This window comes from Ochotona princeps, chromosome 11, assembly GCF_030435755.1.
Source record: "Ochotona princeps isolate mOchPri1 chromosome 11, mOchPri1.hap1, whole genome shotgun sequence".
Lineage (NCBI taxonomy): Eukaryota > Metazoa > Chordata > Mammalia > Lagomorpha > Ochotonidae > Ochotona > Ochotona princeps.
Genome location: NC_080842.1, coordinates 43869427 through 43891682, shown reverse-complemented (window position 1 = coordinate 43891682; position 22256 = coordinate 43869427). Strand labels below are relative to the sequence as shown.

The 22256-nt window shown below is 41.1% G+C and overlaps 2 protein-coding genes across 3 annotated transcripts in view; both read right to left on the bottom strand.

Annotated features, from left to right (window-relative positions):
• The window catches only part of TEC (tec protein tyrosine kinase), a 105597-nt gene that overhangs the window by 32114 nt on the left and 51227 nt on the right, over window positions 1–22256 (bottom strand). The window lies entirely within an intron of this gene.
• Window positions 10292–11339, bottom strand: LOC101533618 (GTP-binding nuclear protein Ran-like). Its single transcript, XM_058670135.1, has one exon. It carries the CDS (start codon window positions 11327–11329, stop codon window positions 10643–10645), a length of 687 nt encoding a protein of 228 aa, XP_058526118.1. The 5' UTR covers window positions 11330–11339; the 3' UTR covers window positions 10292–10642.

Here is a 22256-nt window from a genome sequence, read left to right as displayed (position 1 = left end):
GGAGTATTACAAATGACAATTGTACATCAGAAGCACTATTAACAGTAGTAATTGTTAATGAAGTTATTGAATCAAAATACCAGAAACTTCCTAAATAATTATTGTCTCCCTTAATTGTCAATGTAATACAAAACACTTAGCTGTGATGAACTCTAATCAAAAGTAAGTTTTTTAATTTCTCAGATGAAACTCTTCTGTCCTTATCCCCAGAAAGGTCTAGGACACGGGGGGACCCCCTTTCATTGCTGCCTTCCCCTCCCAGACACTTCCCTCTGTCAGCTTCTTGATGACACCCCTTTCCACTCATCCAAAAGCCAGCATTGGGAACCAAACCAATGAAAATCGCCAGTCACCCAGGCACAGACACAAGCTCCAGGTAGACAGCACTCAGACCTCAGGGTCATGCAGGTGGACTTACTCACAAAAACTTCCCACTTATCCTTAGACTCAATTGCTCTCCTTTCTCCCTCACAACCCTCCCTCCCTTCATGCAGACGTGCCCTGCAGCAGTGAATTCTGGGCACAGTAAGACCCCATCTCCAAATCACTGACTCCCTGGAGCACAGTCATCTCTGCACCTGACCTGAGAATCCATCCAAAACAACACAAAGCAGCATGTGCTCACTAAAAGGTAGTAAGAATAAAAGTGTTTAATGTTAGGATGAACTGGAAACACCCCACACTGGAAGCTGTGCAGGACTAAGGTTATTTTTCATTGGCTAGTTATGTATACAGTAAAGAGAAGGAAAGGTGAAGAACACCAGGCCATCGCTGGACCCTATTTGTTGAAGACAGCTAACACTGGTAACCTTGGGGTTTCTCACCCTGACCTAGGAACCTATTGCGCATCCCTGCTTCATTCTAAGACTGTGACACTTGTCCACCCTCTGGCTATCAGCAGCCCGTATCCCAACCATGTTCTGGTTATCATTTCACCAATGCCTTCTATTTCCTCCCTCTCTCTCCCATTCTCCCAACCCATCTGTCTCTTATACATGTATACATGAAGCTATACCCCCTTTGATGTTACTTCATCCTGGGCTCATGATATCCCTATCAAGTAGGCCCTACTCTCCCCACTCTGTAGCTCAAGGATCTCAAATGACCCCAAAGCCCACCAGACTCCTCTGTGTCCCTGACTCCAAGTCATCCTGGGTTTCCTCCCCTCCCTTCCTCTCAGCTCCTCGTGGGACAAATGCCTGTAGTGTGTCAACAACCTGGAGGAACCAAACAATCAGAAAGGCAAAGCTCATTTCCCTGCATGCAGTTGCAGACTTGAGCCAGGTGGTTTCAATCCTCAGTGCCCCCACAAAATTTGATAATTGTCCCAGATTTACCTATGGAAGAGACTGAATAATTACTATATAACATAATAAATGTCATACAGAAAGAGATGCAAGAGTGGGCATTTAGCTTAACGCTTCTGCTTCCTGTGGTTGATTTCCCAGATCCAACTTCCTACTATTGCAGTGGCAGCCATGGCTCAAGTGATTGGTTTCCTGCCTCCCACATCGACACCTGGATTGCATTCCTAGCTCCTGACTCCTGTGCTAGCCCAAACCATTGCAAACTTTTGGGGCATGAACTGGCTGATGGAGGCTCTCTCCCTCCACCTCTCAAATATTTTTATAAGTGTGAAGAGAACACAGAAAATTATGGCTTACATTTCAGAAGAGAGAGAAATCCCAGCATTATGAACATGCAAAGAAACAAACATTCTGGCATGGCTTAATTTTCATCTGTAAAATGTAATACCACCCATGTCATAGGTTTGCTAAGAGAATTTACACGAGACAATATGGGAGTACTTAGAAAAGATTGTGGGCATTTGGTCCAGCAGTTCAGCTGCTGGTTAGGCTCCATATCTGAGTGCATGGGCTGCATTAGCAGATCTCCCTGTGATTCCTGCTTTCTGCTAACACAGATTCTGGGAGGCAGTGGTGACTATCCAAGCCGTTAGATCTTTGTCTCCCATGTGAGAGTCCTGGACTGGGTTCCTGGCTCATGCCCTTGGTCCCAACATATTCCCAGCTGTTGCAAATACTGTGAAAATAAATAAGGGAATAGGGAAGTGCTTTGGGTACCTCTCTGTCACGCTCTCTGTTTCATAAATAAATAAATAAATAAATAAGAAATTGTGCAAAGTCTTTTTTTTTTAAAGTCTTGGAAAAAGGATACAAAAAGGTAAATCTATTTTGGTGCAAAAAAAAAAAAAACACCTAAATCCATTCATAGTTTTTCCATAATGCATTTTCCATGAATTTTCTGTAGATCACTTGAATTTGCAAAGTGCTTACAAGAATACATGGCCCACAGTACAAGATTTGTAAGTGGTTATCAAATTTAAAAAGAATCATTATCCTAAAAACATACATAGGTGGGTCCAGCGTGGTAGCCTAGTGGCTAAAGTCCTCGCCTTGCATTGCACCAGGATCCCATATGGGTGCTGGTTTGTATCCTGGCTGCTCCACTTCCCATCCAGTTCCCTGTTTGTGGTCTAGGAAAGCAGTTGAGCACAGCCCAAAGCCTCGGTTTCCTACACCCATGTGGGAAACCCGAAAGAAGCTCCTGACTCCTGGCTTAATATCTGCTTCAGCTCCCACCATTGCAGCCACTTGGGGATGAATCAGCAGACAGAGGATCTTCCCCTTTGTCTCTTCTCTCTGTCTCAATCTGCCTTTCAAATCAAAATAAATAAATCTTAAAAAAATAAAATAGGTATAGGAGACACGATGGAAAAGTGAGAAAGAGCATCGTATAACACCTGATGTACAGTGCTACAAGTCTGCTCTGCCATGTCCCCCACCCTGCTGCTCCTGGGGTCTGTGCGCCTTAGCAGGCAGAAGGAATCACCAAAGCACCATGCTAAAAAGTCAGACACACTCATTCTAGAAACACTAGATAATACGAACAGTACAGAAAACAGTGGAGCGGGCCAGGAGGAAACCACTGTTGACATCATGGAGTTAATCCAGACACTGCTCTTGGCAGCATTTTCCCCCTGCCAACTCTCTAGTCCTGTAGCAGCAGGCTGTAACCTGTGTCCCAAAAGCCCATCCCCAACAGCCACATACATTGGCCACCAAAGGCAGCTTTCAGATAGTAGTTAATCTATATAGGAAATTTTGAAATTACATACATATATACACCAGGAGATATATATATGTATATGGCGTTGAACAGCTCCCACTAAATTCACACTTCCTGAGATGCAATACCTAAATCTATAAAACTATAATTTGGACTTATGTATCCAGATATCTTTCTATGAAACTAACAGATAAAGATTGAAATCTAAGTTGTTCTTTCATTATTTTAGCTACTTTGCCAACAAACACTGACAGACCATCAACCAGGCACCAAGTGACAGGCTGTGTGCTAGAATTCAAAATCATGCAAGGCAGGCAAGTGGACCCTTCAGGATTTCACAATCATTTGGTGGGTGTAGGGGGAAGAAGTGAAAAGTCATGATCTCAAGTGATAATGGAATGTTCTTTTGTGGTAGGGCCAGAAACACTTTGGGAAGTTAGAGGGAGGAAGTGGCCTTTTTCATTCAGTTTTCAAAGGATGTAGGAGTTTCACTGTAGAGAAAGTGAAGAGTACTCCAGGCACAAAAACAAAACAAAGCAAACAAACAACAATAACAACAAAAAAACAGATTATGTACTTGGGGACCAAAAAAGGCATTCACTGTGGCAGTAGTTCATGGTGTTTCAGTGGAAGTGTAAGGTCAAGGCCAGATGGGGAAGGGACTTCCATGTTCAACTTAGCAGGCTGAGGGTCTAAGTGAAAAGCGGGGAGTGCAGGACTCAGGGATACTTTGGAGAAGACCACTGGTGGCAGTGTAAGAACAGGTGGACTTGGAGGGCGGGGAAGGTGCTAGGAGACTACCTCAACAGTGCAGATGAGAGAAAATGAGGTTCTGAACCAGACAGGGCAGCAAGTAGAGGGAGGAAAGCAGAAAAACACTGTGAGCACTAAGATAAAGGAATTCACATGGAGATGGAAGGTGGGCATCCAGCCCTGCAGTTCAGCAGTTGGGCTGCCTGCATCCCACATCAGAGAACCTAGATTTGATACCTGGCCCCAGCTCCTTGCTCCAGCTTCCGTAGACCCTGGGAGACAGCAGTGATGGCTGAGGTGATGGGATTCCTGACACCCACAGAACAGACCTTGCCAAGTTTCTGGCTCCCGGCAGCCGCACTGCAGACCACTGGGGAGGGGGCCTGTTCTCATTCTCACTCACTCTCTTTTTTTTCTCTGTTATTACATAAATGAGGAAGGAAGGAATATTTTAAAGGGTGGAGAAGATGTTGGGGAAGCTCAGAGAACATGAGTAGAGGGACCAATGACCACTGATGCCATGGTCCTTGATAAGGAAAATAAAAGAGAGGTCAGGTATGAGGAGGCATGGCTAGAAAATGTTGAGTGACTACAAACAGCAGGTGTAAAACCATTGGGAGAGAGTAAAAAATGTGGGGCTATAACTCAGAAATGTTAGCATTTTCTTTATGCCTGAAGATAATTCTGCCTTTCCAGTAGTACCTTAATCCAGCCATCTAGTCACATCTCAGGCAGGGCTAAGGACAGAAAGGATTGGGAAGGCTAAAGGATTCAGCACAGGGAATAGTCACTGACAGAGCCATGATTCTTTTCAAGTTTGGCCTCAAGCATTTGCCTCCACTCTTTAGCCATTTAGCATTGGTCCATGGGAACTTTCACCATAAATATTATCACTCCTCTCTTAACCTTGGCAAGTGTCTAGCTGTAAATTCCTTAGGAGCAAAGGCTTCTGTATGTTTTTAATCTCAATCCTGGTTCTTTAATATCTGTACCTTGCAAACTCGAAAATATCATAAATCTAATGAATATGACCAACTGAAAGACCAAGTAAATTTACAAATTAATTAAAAATGAATTGTCATGGCCAATGTTGTGGTGTTATAAGTTAAACCTACACTTGCAGTGCCAGCAATGTGGGCGCCAATTCATGGCCCAATCGCTCTACTTCCGATCCATCTCCCTGCTAACTGTCTAGGAAAACAGCAGAAAACGGCTTGAGTCCATGGGCCCCTGTACTCACATGGGAAACCAGGAGGAACCATCTGGCTCCTGGCTCCTGGCTCTGGATCAGCCTGGCTCAGGCCACTGCAGCTATCTGGGAAGTGAACCAATAGACGGAGGATATGTCTGTCTCTCTCTCTCTCTCTCTCTCTCTCTCTCTCTCTCTCTCTCTTCCTGTGTGTATATGTGTGTCTGTGTGTGTCTTTCCTTCTCTTTAAAACTCTGTCTTTCAAATAAAAATAAAATAAATCTTTACAAAATAAAATGAATTGTCACCAAGAGAAGCAATGAATATTACTCAGGTTGAACTTAAAGAATTCAGAACTGGAATTCTGGATCTGATTCCAATCATGATCACCGGGATGGGCATTTGGCTGAATAGTTAAGACACTTATTGGAACACTTTCATCCCATATTGGAGTGTTTGGACCAACTCCCATCCCTACTGCTTGCTGCCTGTAGCAGCCTGCTAATGCAGACCCAGAGATGACTCCAGCAGTTGGGTTTTTGCTACCCACTGAAAGACATGGATTGAGTTCTTGAACCCCCTACAGGCCTTACCTGACCCCATAACCTCTCTGCTATTCAGTTGCCTGACAAGCCCACAGTTATAATAGGAATAAATAGTGAAGACTCTCATATAGGGAGTGAACTTGTATTAGTCAGGGTGCTCAAGAGAAACAACCAACAGGATAGAGATGTAGATGAAGGATTTGTTCTGCCAGGGGCCTCACATGATCACATAGACTAACAACTCCCACAATCTGCCCTCAGCAATCTGGAGACCCAGGCAAGCAAGATAGGGCATGACTCAGTCCAAGACTGAAGATCTGAGAACTGGCCAGTGGTGAGGCTCCCAGTCTCACGCCAAAGGATTGAGAACCAGAGGTCCCGAGCTTGAAGGCCCAGGACCCAGGCACTATACTGCATTTCCTTATCTCTCACAATCTTACGTGGGGCCAAAAGACTAAGCTCCAGCCACAGGAAAAAGTGGGGTGACTTTATTTTCTGTCCTTTCCAACCTCTACCACCACGTCCATGGCCTATCTTTTCCCCTGCCTCCCTCAGAAGATTCAGTGGAAGATTCTGAAGATAGTGGAGACGCTAGATGGAAGAGGCCTGGATTTCTGAATCACTATATGGAAGGCAGCATATATAATGTAAGCAAGAAGGAAATATGCTGTGATTTTAAGTCACTGAGTTTGCAGGTAGAATATGTGACAGTAGTTAGCAACCTTGGATAATACACATACATTCTAGATGAAGAAGTCCCCATACCTCAGATAATAAACACCTCACTTTATTATTTTTTATTTTGATTTTTCATGATAAAGTTCCACAAGCTCAGGGATTTTCCCCCCCACTCTTTTCAATTACCCTCCCCCCCAAATGTTTTCCCCTAGATTTTACAATAGTATAGTCCTTTAGCAACGGTTACAAGTCCAGCATTCTGCTACTTAAGTGTATTATGACATTGTAGCAATAGACATAGTACAGAATCCAGCACGCTACTGTCAAGATATATTTAACAGTTTCTAGATGAATACATATATATACATGTTTACTTATATATCTATTGATCGTGTATTTTGATTGAAGGTTTCCTTATATCAGAGAGAACATATGATATTTTCCCATTCAGGATTGGCTTATTTCACTGAGCATAATCGTCTCTTAGTTGGGACAATCTTGTAAATGGAAGAAGTTCATTCTTTTTAATGACTGACTCCATAGAGGAGATGTACCTCCATTTCTTTAACCATTCTCTTTCTAAAATAGCAAAAACATGGAAACACCACCTCACATTCTTTACTAGTAAAAAAAACTCTCATACGAAATCTGTATTGCCCAAGGTGTACAAAGGAGGTCACTGAAGTGGTTTTAGGTAGAATTTAAAAATCTTAATTTTATATATATACAGCTTCAGGATTACCTTTTATTAATAGATTCTCAATTATAAGTGATACAGTTTCCTGTTGAAGTAAGCTTGAAGAAAAATATCAAAATATTTAAACAAAAATACTAACACATTAGTCACTTTGCAGAGGACACTTATGAGTACACATGGAAAAGATACATATGCAATACATACAATGGCTGATATTTGAGTGACCCTGGATTAAGTTATCCATTTATTTATAACACTAACATTACTTGGATTTTTAAATTTTCTACCCATCAATGTCAGAGGGAATTCCAAAAAATTCATGGAACTAAAAATTTATTTTGGTGTAAAAAATATTTGAAATTTCTTACAGTTTTTCATAATCTACATTTCTACACATTTTTTGAAGATCCCACATTCCTCCACAGTGTGTGTTAAGAATGCACTGGAATTACTAACTTACACACATGGCTTCATCCACAGATGTACATTCAATAGAAATCCCCTCCCCTCTCCTAGGAGACAAACATTCCTATACAAATTCCAAATGTCTAATTTCTCCTATCACATCAAGTTGCAACCCTTATTGACAGGAAATAGAAAATGCAGAAATAGAAATAGATTTTGCACGGCATTTGGATTCTGGAGACAATCCTGCCTCCCGCACACATTTTCGGCCCACAATTGGTGCAAAGGGACTCCAGGGATGATAACCATACAATGAACTCGGTGGTGGAAGTTGACCTCTGAATCAAACCCCAAAGGTCCAAAATGATTCCTTGGGGTGAATTTAAATAGACTAAATCAGAGCATCTTCCATAACTCAGATTTCAATTGCAAAGTTGGTCAAAAGTTAACACTTACACTGGCAACATTTGCTACCATCTCACAGCCTTCCACACCTGCAGCCTTCCGATAGTACTACAACATCACCTGTACACAAACGTACCGTCAATCTCCAATTACCACAGTAATTATCCCATTGTACCTCTCAGAAGCAGACCCCACTTACGTCAGGGACTCCTCATCAGTCACAGGAGATGGGATCCCTTGGATATTTCACTGCAAACACCTTCACTTAAAGAAAGAGAGAAGGGAAGGGGAAAAGGAAGGGAAGATACAAAAGAAAGGAAAAGAAAAGAAAAAAGAAAAGAGAAAAAGCTCTTCAGCCTAGACTTTGGTTCTTGAGTTTCTATGGTTAACATTGCCCAATAAAAGTTTGATTCTATAGTACCTGAGTGTCTTGTCCATGAATGTGTATGTACACATGTGTACACAAGTGTTGGAGAGATAGCATATTTGCATAAGTGTGTTTTGAGAGGCAATGCATGTATGCATGAGTTTGTATCTGCATCTGCACCTCTCTGCTTGAAAGAGTCAGTGTTTTTTGCATGTGTGGGTGTGTTTGAGAGTGCATATGTGTATGCACATGTGTGTTCTAAGACTCTTCAATAGCCAAGTCACATGTTCTTAACTTCAACTTCAGAAAAGCAGAAATAGCTAGAATCACATAGCACCATCTTTTATCAAGAGAAACTTGAAGAAGATAAGCTTTGCCGATTGCCATTGACAGTTACTGTCAGCAAAATGGCCAAGACAGAAAACCTAATCTCCAGAGAAGAAGATTGTGGCAGCCACTCATAACCCAAATGCACAATGGCAGCATACGTGGCTGCTTCACATGGAACCTACAATTGCAGCACGTGGCTGCTTCACATGGAACCTACAATTGCAGCACGAACAGAGATTTGATATACACACCCGCCCTGCAGGGAGGACTGTGAAGAGACCATCCACATCAAGGGAAGTCCTGCGAGTGGGGATTTCCCTACAGCCTCACCCTGGGCTGGGTTTCTGGAAGAAGACAAAGTCCTCCTGGCCTCTCAGGAATGTGGCCTCCACCATGCCACACCTGGCCAGTTCTGTCACTGCTTCTCTGATGTTAGCAGAGGGTACAGGGGCAGGTACCTAATTAGGAACTGAAATATAAATTACTTCAAATTGAAATGAGCATGGCTTAAGCAGAATATTAAATAAGCAACTACTGGACCCTGAGTATTTCCCCAGCTCTCTCATTAGCATTACAAAGATTACACTGCAGTTAATTCCCTAAATACCTCTAATATAGTGGCCTGCCTATCATGATGGCTTCCCTGGACTGCTCACTGCCACCAAGATAGCAACAACCCTTCTGCATTTTTCCCATGAATTTCCTTTGCTTGATTGAGGGGGATAGAGGGAATAGGCGGGGAGAGGAAGGTGGTAAGAATGCCCAAGAGTGAACAAGTAGCGACATGGAGAAGAAAATGTGTGTTGTAAAGCCAGGTCTCTAGAGGATACTCAAAGAGAAATGCATAAAATTGCCTCTATGTGTTCCATGGGTTTCTGTGGGGCCAATGGATGCCAATTACTGCTTTTACTACAATCTAAACAGGAATATTCATTCCATTGGCATCGCAAATCATTAATTTATAAGGAACTTCTGTAATGCAACCTATCATTTGACAAGGTTCTAACATAAAATTATTTTTAAACCTATTTCTTCTGCCTGGGTATCTGATGACATCAAGGAAGTCTGGTTTTTGTATTCAGAAGCTCAGATAGTATCACCTTTCCGCTCAAGTGGCGATTCATTGACTTTCAGAGATAGAAAAGAACTGATGTGACCTCTGAGGACAGCATTGTCATGTAGCACGTTAAGCTGCCTCTTGTACCACTGGTATCCCATATCAGAATGCAAGTTCTTCCAGCTTCTCCGCCTCCCATCTAACTTACTGCTAATGTACCTGCAAAGATGACCCAAGTCCTTGAGATCCTGCCAACCCATGTGGGAGACCTAGATGGAGTTTCCCTGCTTCTAGCTTCAACGTGGCACAGAAGTAGCTGTTTCATTGATTTGTTATGGATGTTATGCTTTAAAATATGTTATGCTTTAAAATAAATACAGTATCCTAGGCCGACAATTTTTTGCTTTTAGAATCTGGAATATATTGCTCCATTCTCTTTTGGCCTTTAGAGTTTCTTGTGAGAGGTCTTCTGCAAATTTAAATGTCATTCTTTTATATGTCTTTTAATTTTTTTCACGTGCATATTTAAGGATCTCTTCCTTATGTTCAATTGAAGAGAGCTTGATTATCATGTGTCTTGGTGAAGGATGCTTTTGGTCCAGTCTGTTGGGAGTTCTGTGCCCCTCCTGGATGTTGTTTCCTAATTCTTTCTTTAGATTGAGGAAATTTTAATTTATTATTTCATTAAATACATTTTTTAAACCAGTTTCTCTTTCTGCACCTTCTGGAACTCGCATAACTCCTTTTTTTTCTTTTTCTTTTTTATTTTTTTGGCTTAGATATTTGAAATGCAACTTTATTCTGATTCTAAACGAAAAGGAATGGGAATGACAGTAACAAACAATATTTCTCCACTGGATATTGTGATGTGACTGTTAGCAGTCTTATACTGGAAACTTGAGAAGAAAACCACTGCATTCCCAACAGCTAAATATGTAGGTCCAACAGACGAGAGTGTTTGTTAACTGCTACATTCACTCCAAGCCCATTCATCTCCAGCATCCCACAGATGAAGCACATGTTATGCTCAGCTAGACAAGAAGATGGCCCACATGCGCCTCGCTGACATCACAGGACAGTTGCATATAAAACTAGACTTCTGACACCAGGCTCCAGCCTCACTTCCTCACTGGTCGTCATCCTCATCCGGGAGGGTGGTTGTCTGAGCAACCTCTAGGTCATGCTCATCCTGCGCCGCCAATGCCGGGTCCATGACCACCTCTGGCAGGGTGAGAGCAGGCATGGCAACAAACTCCAGGTTGGGGTCTCCAATGGGCTTCCTAGCAAGCCAGAGGAAGGGCTTCTCAAAGTTGTAGCTACTTTTGGCAGAAATGTCATAGTACTGGAGATTCTTCTTTCGGTGGAAGACAATAAATTTTGCCTTCACTTTCCTGTCCTTGATATTCACCTTGTTGCCACACAGCACAATGGGGATGTTCTTACACTCACGCATCAGGTCTCTCTGCCAGTTGGGCACGTTCCTGTGGGTCACTCTGGACATCATGTCAAACATGATGATGGCACACTGGGCTTGGATGTAGTAGCCATCCCGCAGGCCGCTGAACTTCTCCTGGCCGGGTGTGTCCCACACGTTGAACTTGATGGGCCCCCGGTTGGTGTGGAACACAAGCGGGTGCACCTCGACGCCCAGCGTGGCTACATACTTCCTCTTGAACTCGCCGGTCAGGTGGCACTTCATGAAGGTCGTCTTCCCGGTGCTGCTGTCGCCGACCAGGACCAGTTTGAACTGCACTTGCGGCTCTCCCTGCGCAGCCATCATTGCGTTGTCTTCCAGGAGCATCTCAATTCCCATAACTCTTATATTTGACCTTTCAATAGTGTCTTTCAATTCTTGAATGTTTTTTATAGCTTGGCCCAGCTCTGCTTCCAGTTTTTTGTTTATTTACCCTTGGTGACAGTAAATATCTTCCAATTCTGAGATTCTTCTAGCAAAGCTTTCCTTTGTCTTGAAAATGAAATAAAAGTTTTGCACAGTAAACAATTTGCCTCTTCCAAACCTGCCCTATAAAGGATACCTAATGATGTTCTCTTGACAGAGAAGAGGAATTGCACCCACCAAAACCAAAGGCAAATGGGAAGAACATCCAAGTAAAATGATAACAGAAGACTAAATCAATGAATAACCCATTGCTAAAATGACAGGACCAAATTATCACCCATTCATATTAACCCTGAATGTAAATGGATTAATTTCGTCAACCAAGTGTTATGGATTAGAAACACAAAATCCATCTGTTACTTGCAGGAGACATATCTCATCAACAAAGATCAGCAGAAACTGTATCTCATGAATTTTGATGTTTTTGTTTTTCTTTTCATTTCTTCAAAAACAGTTTTTCTCCTCATATTAAATTCTTCACTGATTCCTAGGTCATGCAGCAGCATCATTTTCTTCAAGAAGGTTCTTGATTTTCTTTTTCATTTCTTTAATAGCACATTAGTCATTCAGTAGCATGTTATTTAACTTCATGGCATTGTTAATTTCTGTTTTTCGCCCTGTTTTTGATTTTGTTTTGTGGCTTTTCATTTAAGGATGTGTACAGTAACTGTGTAATGGAGACTATTATATCCAGATGTGAGGACACAATGCAACATGCATCTCTACTTCCAGATCAAAGATGGATTCCCAAGGAAACTATTTATCATATCTTGACAACAGGATGCGGGATTCTCTGCCATTGTCAATGCCCGCAGTGTTGGACATATGACTGTTTACGAAGAACTATACTATAGTAATAATGTGAGGGAACTCAGTGCGGAAGAGGGGACTTTGGGAGAGGGTAAGGAAAATTCCAGGACCTATGGAACTGTATCATAAAGTTATTATAATAATAAATAAATAAGAAGTAAAACAAATACATACATAAATATTCTTTATTAAATGACTTACATTACTTATTTTGAAAATCAGAGTTACAGAGAGATCTCCTCAGATGGCCACAAAAGCCACGACAGGGCCAGGCCAAAGCCAGAAGCTTCTTCTGGGCCTCCAGCATGGAGCAAGGGCCCAAGTATTTAGGCCATCCTCTGCTGCAGGAAGCTAGATCAGAAGAAATAGAAGCCAAGGCTTGAATCGGCACCCATATGGGATGCCAGTACCACAGGTAGTGGCTTAACCCTCTACTTCACAAGAACAACCCTGCTACATATTTTTTTAAAGAAGTGACTTCTATAAGATAAAGCTAATGGGAGGGACTCTGTATGTATCTCAAAGACTGAGGAATTGGCCCAGGGTTATTTGGGTGACAGGTAAATAAAGTTCATTGTTCTATCATTATGTCTATTCTTAAGAGTATGTGAAATGTTCCATAGTAAAACGTTTAAGAAAAATATTTCATTCAGTTTTTTTAAATCCTCAACAAAGTTGTGGGTAGAACTGCTTAGAAATATTTTTTTCTGAAAATATAGAAAGGGCCCATTATAAACTGATAAAAAAGCGGAGGTGTGCACACTTCTTGACTGGTACTAAAGAAGCTTTAGCTGCCCTTTGCAGAATGTAGGAGGACACAGACAGGAAACAAGCCTTGGAAACCACAACAAGCCTGATGTGTACACAACTGCTTCCAGAGGTCATGCTCACAAAACTCTTCACATCATTAAATTCAAAAGTGCCCCAGAATTAATTACAGAACTTCTGAAACCAGTGAAGCAATGGATTAGGAAGCATCTGCATTTTACAATGGGGTAAGTGAAGCACTAAGGCTAAACAAATGGACCAAGGAGAAAGGAAGAAGATAAAGACTCTTGGCTGCACTGCTCTATTTTTATGGGCTATCAGAGCTGCAGACCATAATTAAACTATTCATTCCCTCTTAGTTGTCACCTGCTAACATAATTAACCTTCAATGGCCACACTGCAGCATACATAAATCAACTAACATAACCCACCACATCAACAGAATGAAGGACAAGTATAATATGATCATCTCAACAAATGCAGAAAGGGCATCTGAAAATACTTCACATTCCTTCATGATTTAAAAAAAAAAACTTTGAACAAATTAAGTATAAAGGAAACATCCAAACATAACAAAGACTACATGTAACAAGCCAACATTTAACATCAGACTGAAGAAGGAAAAGCTGAAGACTTTTTTTCAAGATGTGAAACAAGGCAAGGTAAATATCTTCAACTTAGTAGTGCATGTTTTAGCCAGAGTAATTAAGCAAGAGAAAGAAATAAAGAACTGCATGTTGCATTGTGTCTTCACATCTATACATTCCAATTTGCATGATGGATTCCTTATATTAGAGAGAACATATGGTATTTGTCTTTTTGGGATTGACTTTCTTCACTGAGCATAATGGTCTCTAGTTGGAACCATCTAGTTGCAAACTGAATAATTTCATTCTTCTTAATGCCTGAATAATATTTCATGGAGTAGTTTGGAAACTGTACCACAGTTTCCTTAGCCACTCCTCTTTGGATGGACATCTACTTCCAAACAAAATATGGACTCCCAGTGAAAGTGTTGACCATATCTAGGCAATGGTATGATAGATTGACATTGTCTGTACCAGCAATGTCACAGCACACTTAAATAGCAGACTGATAGAATTGTAACTCCTTATGAAGAAATGTACTGTTGCAACAATATGGGAAAAATTAATCAGGGGGTGCAAATTGGGGAGAGGGGAATCCCAGACTATACAGACTTGCACGATAAATTTCAAAAATTAAAATAAAAAAAGAAATAAGGAGCGCCCGAATTAGAAAGGAGGAGGTAAAAATAGCATTGCTTTCAGATGACAGGATTTTATGTACATAAAACTCCAGATTCCATGAAAAAACTATTAAAATGAATCAGCAAATTCAACAGTTGTAGGATACAAAGCCAACGCATAAAACTCAGGAGTGTTGTGACCAACCAATAGCAAATTATCTGGAAAAAGCAGTCAAGAAAACAATACCCAGGAATAAATTTACTCAGATATGAAAGATTTCTATAATGAAAATGGAAGAAACTGAAAAGAATACAAAGCAATGGGAAGATGTAGCATGTTCATAATTTGGAAGAATCAGATTGAAGGCAATCCCTATCACAATATTAATGTTGCTTTTCTTAGAACTAAAAACACTATTAAAATGTATATAGAGCAAAAAAAGACCCCACAATGGATCAAAGCAATCTTGAGCCAAAACAAAAAAGACATTGCTCTGCCTACCTAACTTCAAAACATATTATAAAGCTACAGTGATGAAAACAGCATCTTATCAACACAAAAGTGGACAGATACATAGAGAAACTAGAGATTATGGATGCAAACTCTCCTATACAGCCAATTAATCTTTGACAAGGTACTAAGAGCAAGCATTAAAAAAGGACAGTATTTTCAATAAATGGTGCTAAGCAGATTGGATATCCACATGCAGAAGAATTAAATTAGATATTATATTCCACAAAGTACCAAAATAAACTTGAAAAGTCAGTTCCCTAACATGGTAGATTAAGCCTCTTCCCTACAGTGCCAGCATGCCATGTCAGCCTCAGGTACTCCACTTCCAATCCAGCTTCCTGTTAATTAATGTACCTGGAAAGCAGCAGAGGATGGCCCAAGTTCTTGGGTCCCTGTGCTCAAATGGGAGACCTGGAAGAAGCTCCAAGCTCCTGACTTGGGACTTGCCAAGTTCCAGCTGCTGCAGCCATTTAAGGAGTGAACTAGCAATTGGAAGATTTTCTCTCTCTCTCTCTCTCTTTTTCTCTCTCTTTCTCTCTCTGTAAACTTGCCTTTCAAATAAAAATAAACAAATCTTTTAAAAAATAGATTGAGCATTAAAATGTAACACTTGAAATTTTGAAACTACTTGAATAAACTTAGAGGAAATGCTATAGGACATTGAAATGAGAACGAAATTTTGGGATCACACCCCAAGAGCACATGGACAAACGAGATTTCATCAAACTAAACAGTTCCTGCACAGCCAAGGAAAAAAAGCAACAAAGTGAAGAGATAACTATGGAATGGGGGGAAATATCTGCAAGCTACAAATGTGGAAAGGGGTTAATAATCAGAATATAAGACTCAACTCAGTAGTAAAAAAAAAAAAAAGAGTAATAGTGACAGCAGCTTGGCCTAGGAGCTATGATGTCACCTGGGAACGGGGGGGGGGGGGGTAGGGGGAGGCGCCAGCATGATGGCTCAACTGGCAAATCCTCTCCTTGCAAGCACTCAGATCCCATATGGACACTGGTTCATATTCCAGCTGCTTCATTCACCATCCAGATCCATGCTTGTGGCCTGGGAAGGCAGTAGAGGACAGGCCAAAGACCTTGGGACCCAACACCCATGGGAAGATTCAGAAGAGGCTCCTGGCTCCTGGCTGGCTTTGGATAAGTTCAGCTCCAGCCATTGTGGCCTTTTGGGGAGTGAACCAGCAAATGGAACATCTTTCTCTACGTCTGTCCTCTGTCTGTAAACCTACCTTGCCAATAAAAATACACATATTTTTCAAAAATTAAATAAAATAATAAAGATGTCACCTGGGATGCCTGCAGCCAAGTCAGAGCTCCTGGGTTGGAGCCCCAGATCATTCCTGATTCCATCTTCCAGCAAATACACACCCCGGGAGGCAGCGGACAGTGGATCAAGCAGTCAGGTTGAAACTATAGCCCTACTCTCACCAAGGACAAAAATGACTGCAGCTAGCATTTGGGGAGTGAACTGACAGATGGGAGAGAGCATTGCCTCTGTCTCTCTGCCTCTGTCTTTAAAACAAAATTTTTTTTTTTAACTGACAATGCAGGCATTGTAACAGAGCAGGCTAAATCACCATTTGATACTCCCATATTAGAATGCAAGTTCAAGTTTCACCTATTCCACCTAATCCACCTCCCTGATAATGTACTGGGTAAGCACTGGAAGACGGCCCAAGTGCTTGAGCTCCTGTTTCCCATGTCAGGAAGCCAGATGGAGCTCCTGGCTCCTGGCTTCAGCCTGGCTCAGCAGTTCTGTCCTGGCTGTTACAGGCATTTGGAGAATGAACCAGTGGATGAAGGGGGTCTTCATCTCTCCCCTTCTCTTTCTCTTTCAAATAAATAAAATAAACTTTAAAGATTGAATTGGGAAACAGCTCTAAAAACACGTTTCTTGAAGGAAGTCATACACATAGCCAAAAAGCACATTAAAAAAAAAAAAACCTCAACATCACTAATCCTCAGGGAAATGCAAACTGAACTCACTATGAGCCATTATGTTGCTCCAGTTACACTGGGATTACAAAAATACAAAATAATAAACACTGTGTGAAGGAAAGGGGCAACTGCTGAGACTATAAATTACTATAGCCATTATAGGAAAGAACATGGAGGGTATCCAAAACACTATAAAACTATGACGGTGTTGTGGCACAGCACATTAATCGGCCACTTGTACAGCCTGCATCTCATATCAGAGGACCTGGAATTCAGTCCTGGCTAATGCAGAACTGCTTCTGGCTCAGCCTCCTGCTAATGCATTTCCTGAGAGTTAGCAGATGATGGCTTAAGTGCTTGAGTCCTTGCCATTTGTGCTAGAGACCCCGTCGCTACTGTGTAAAAATCCAGGGGAGTAAGGGCTGGCACTGAGGCATGGTGAAACTGCCACCTGCAATACACCAGCATCCCAATTGCGTACAGTTCATGTCCCACCTGTTCCCTTCTGACACACCTTTGGCTAAAGGCCTGGGAAAAGCAGCAGAAAATGGCCTTTCCATCCATGTGGGAGATTTAAAGAAGCTCTTGGTTCATGGCTCCTGGCTCCTAGCTTTAGACTGACCTAGCCCCAGCTACTGCAGTCATTTGGGAAGCTAGGAGCCAATTGATGAAAAATAACTCTATATGTCCCTCCCTCTCTCTCTCTGTAACTCTGCCTTTCAAATAAATAAAAGGAATTTGAGGGAGTAAACTAACAGATAATGTCTCTCACCCGCTCTGCCTTCCAAATCAATAAAATAAAATAAACAAACACTTAGGGAAAAAAAAAAACAGCAAAAATTGAACCACCATATGACCTAACAATTCCATTACTGAGTATATATACATGTACCAAAAAATTAAATCAGACCTTGAAAGAGACACCAGAGCTCTCATGTTTAGTGCAGTACTATTCACAACAGTGAGGAGACAGAAAAAGCTGAGAACCCATCCACTAATGAATAAGCAAAATATGGTACATCTATACAATGGAATACTACTTGACCATTAAAAATAATGAAATCTGGTCATTTGCAAGAAATGAAACTGGAAGCCATCATTGACTTACATTAAGTGAAACAAGCCAAAAATAGAAAGGCAAGTACTATGTGCTTTCACTCAACATGCATTTTTTTTTAAAGTTATCTCATAGAAGTTAAAATGAGTACTTATGCTAAAATGTATACAGATAAGAGGCTGGAAGAGAAGTGGAAAGGTGGGTTGAGGAAATTTGATTGGTATATACTCAGTAATATTGGCTAGAAGTAAGAAGTTCTAGACTTCTAAAGCACATATACTTTATATTATGTATCAAGAAGAAAAGAATTGGGCCAGGCGGCGTGGCCTAGCGGCTAAAGTCCTCTCCTTGAACGCCCCGGGATCCCATATGGGCGCCGGTTCTAATCCCGGCAGCTCCACTTCCCATCCAGCCCCCTGCTTGTGGCCTGGGAAAGCAGTTGAGGACAGTCCAATGCATTGGGACACTGCACCCGCGTGGGAGACCTGGAAGAGGTTCCTGGTTCCCGGCTTTGGATCGGCACGCATCGGCCCGTTGCTGCGGTCACTTGGGGAGTGAATCATCGGACGGAAGATCTTCCTCTCTGTCTCTCCTCCTCTCTGTATATTTGACTTTGTAATAAAAATTAAAAAATCTTTAAAAAAAAAAGAATGAGAAAATGAGCATGTGAATATTTTTACTACAAAGAAATATTAAAAGCTTGAGGAGACAGCTATATTTACCCTGACTATAGATTATTTAATGTGTACATGTATTAAAAAATCACATGGCATCCCAAAAATATGTATAGTTTTGTCTAGCAATATTGTTATTACATGAATTAATAAATAAAATACACACTGCAGAATGCTTGGCCATTCTGAGAAATGTTTCACTGCTCAGACCTAAACAGATCTCCAGTGCCCCAAAGCCTGCTATGCTACTCATAGAGAACCACCAACACATGGTTTTCTCTTCCTTACCCTTCCTCTCCTCTGCAGTGGTGCAGAAGAACCTCAATATACCACCTAAATGACCTTAGAGGACAGAAAGGAACTTCAAGAGTTATTCTAGAAATATAGTGGGTATATCTCAAACCTCACTATTACAAAGCATCAAGTTTTAAGTGGATTCAAAAAGAGAAGTGGCTTTTCTTATTGCCTTGTGCTAAGGCAACATCAGATGATCAATCTTAGTACATTATTATTTTTATAAGTCAAAGCTAATCAAATATCAATGATTTCAGATGGTTCAGCTCAATGTATTTGCTGCTACTCATATATTTCTCACTTTGAAATGCAAGCAGCCTATACCGCTTCTAACTTTTCCATCTTACTGTTATTTACCTGACTCGTTGCTGGATACCTGTTGTCCACACTAGACGGAATTATCAGGGATACAGGGATGTCCCTTGCATGGTAGTCACTACTAGTACCCAGCAGTCAGGACTCAATACCTAGCGCTGATGACCCAGGAAATCTTGGAATATGAACCAGATCTTACTTTAGCCAGGTTTAGCTGCTAACCTAGCCTAACAACAATTATTTTGGCCCATCAAGTCCCACATTTTTGTTTCTGCAAATAGTTCAGTGATAAAACAATTACTTCAAAGTTACCTCAAGTGGTATTTGTATGGCTCCATTTAAGTTTCTTTATGTATCCTATATTTATATAGGATGATGGAACATCAGGGTCACACCATACAATAGCAGGTCACAAATCAGACAACCTTCTGCTCCCAGGACAGGATATAAAGTCAAAAATTAACTGAGTAAATAACCTCACATCATTTCCTAATATCCACCAGCCTCACTACTTCACTGCTTTTATTCAACTCTTAGGTAGCATTTGGTGAGGGAAGCACAGCTCCTGTTCTCAAGAAAGTCACAATGGACTGGAAAGAGACAATTGTACCTCTTCAGTGTGGTGGGTAAGTCCTTTATGAGACAAAAGCAATGGGACACATAGAAAGATGTTCACTGTGCAGCAGAGAGTCAAAGAAGGCATCAATGAGGAGGTGACTTTGCGAGGCAGGCTTTGAATCACTAAAAGCAGCTTTCCCAGCAAAGAAAGAAGGAAGAACACTGCAAAGATATCATAGCAAGCCAAGAATACGGAAGACTGGAGGACTGCAAACATTTCCGAGTGATCAGTGTGTTAAGATGCGTCAAGGCGGATGGAGGGAAAGGCAGTGAGGGTGGAGAACAGAGGATGGGAGCAGTCCACAAAGCTCTGCAGGTAACACAAAGGGTTGCACTCCACCTTCTAGGCAACAATGAACACCAGCCTAAATCGTTATATTAGGCTGTGCAGGGGCCTAGAGTGATAAAAAACAGAAAGCTGAGCCCAGCTCTGCTATTTGGTGAGCCATTATAAACAGGAAGAAAACTTCGGTAAATTTTGAAAAATAGAAAAACATAAACTTTCTGTTGCCTTACATGTGATATCTCAGTAGGTGGAAAACCAGCAGGACACTGTAACACTTAGCGCTATTGCTTAGAAGCCAAGATTCTGGAGATACACTCAGTGAGTCACCCTGAACCAGTTAACTGCCCTCTCTGACACCTCAGCCTCTGTAGATACAAAATAGGGTGGTTAGGAGCTGCAAAAACTTCACAAGTTGATGGTAAGAATTGAGTTAATTCATGTGAAGCTTTTGGAACACAGCTGATAAACTATTCACTATTTAATAAACATAGCTACTAATACAATTTTTCAAAGCCACACTAGCTCTAGGGAAAACAAAAACAAAAGCCACAAGATTTGTTTAAAAAAAAAAAAAAACCCTCTGACACCTACCTTCTAGACTCCAAGAGAGATCTTCTGAGAATTGCTGTCAAATGTGATTGTGTCTTAACAAATCAAATCAAATGGCATGCATGAGCTCCTTCATTAGAGCATGACAAATATCAGTTCTCTAAAATTACAGGTCATGGCAGAAATCATCAGTCTATTGACATCCCGTCTTTTCAACCAGAAAATGAGATTTAGTCTCTATCTCGTGGGTTTCACAATTCTGTTTTTTAAAACGATGGTTGATGGCTCATGTGACTGCACTATTTTTGCTCTCTGAGGCTGTTATTTTAGCTTTGTCTTACAGTATGAAACCAACACTGAATCAGCAAACAACTATACTAGCACTTCCTTTTTAGTTTAGTTAAAGCTGATCTCTGCTAACTCCTAGCCATTAACGCACAATAGCAGGGAGAAGCAGCCGCCAACAATCTCACCCTCTTAAAAGAATAATCAAAGTAATAAAAGGTTATATTTTTATCACTTAGGTTTTCTTGATGGCTAACTCATATTCTGCTTAATCTGAAGGTTAGCATGTCTCTAATCCTCAGTAAATACACAATCAGAATCAGCCAAAAAGTTATCACACCATTATCGAAAAGAGGCTCGAGACACTCTACAACTGAGACTGCCTGGACCTGGGACTTTCAGTTCTGCCCCACTTGGCTGAGACCTTTAGCCAGCTACTCAAACTCCCTGTTCTTCTGCTTTCTCATCCATAAAATGGGAATAATCAACTTAGCAATTAATACGATTAGTATCTACCACGAACAGTTACAAGATTCAGTTAATACTTACAAGGTACATTAAGACCATGCCTGGCACATTGATCACCACTGGTAAGACAACAGACTATGTGGTAGCCATCAAATGCCAATCTAGGCTACATACTTGTTTTGAGTTAGACACCAGAAAACCACACAGATGCAAGACAGATACCCACACCTTCCTCCCTGTTCCTGAAAAGAAAGCACTCATTAGAAAAGTGCCCTGCTCACACCAGCAGGAAGCAACCATTCTCATCACCAGAAAGGAGAGGAGGCCGGAAGAGAGCCACACATACCAACGCTGTGATACTAACCCTCACCTTCTGAGCTACTTTCCCACCACTAACTGTTCTTCTCACTTACTATGTTTTTATAATTGTCCAAAGTGCTACTCTTGGTCCATCCTAGAATAAGCTTTCAGTTTGAACGGTTGGTTGGTAAACTTCACTTCCTTCTGAAGGTTTCCACGGGAATGCTAAGTACTGAATAAATGGTCTACATTTTCTCTGTGTTAATCTGTCTTCCTGGTGGTCTAATTTCCATAATTCCAGCCAGAATAACTAAGCTGGGCAAGGAAAAAAAAACATGATTATTGTTTTTCCGCACCTCCATGTTACAGGTACATTTGTTAAAATAAAATAGGATAAAATAAAATACAAAGTTTTCAAAAGTTCCCAAAGCCCTTCTCTTCCTAAGCCTAGAAAACAGTCCTGATTATCACTGTGAAAATGTGTGTCCAAGCATGACTCGGAAATGACAAGAAGTATAATCCTTCCCACTGGCTCTATTTTTATGACAGACAGTTTCATGCTTTTAAAAATATCTTCTAAGCCAAACTGACAGGAGAGTGCAGCGTTCTCTCATATGTTTGCCTGCACATGGCCTTACAGAGGGGATATTTTCTCCAACGTAGATGAAGAAAATGAAATTTAGAGTCTTGGCAAATGGCCAATATGTGTCACTGAGAGTAAATGTTGACTCAGACAGGAG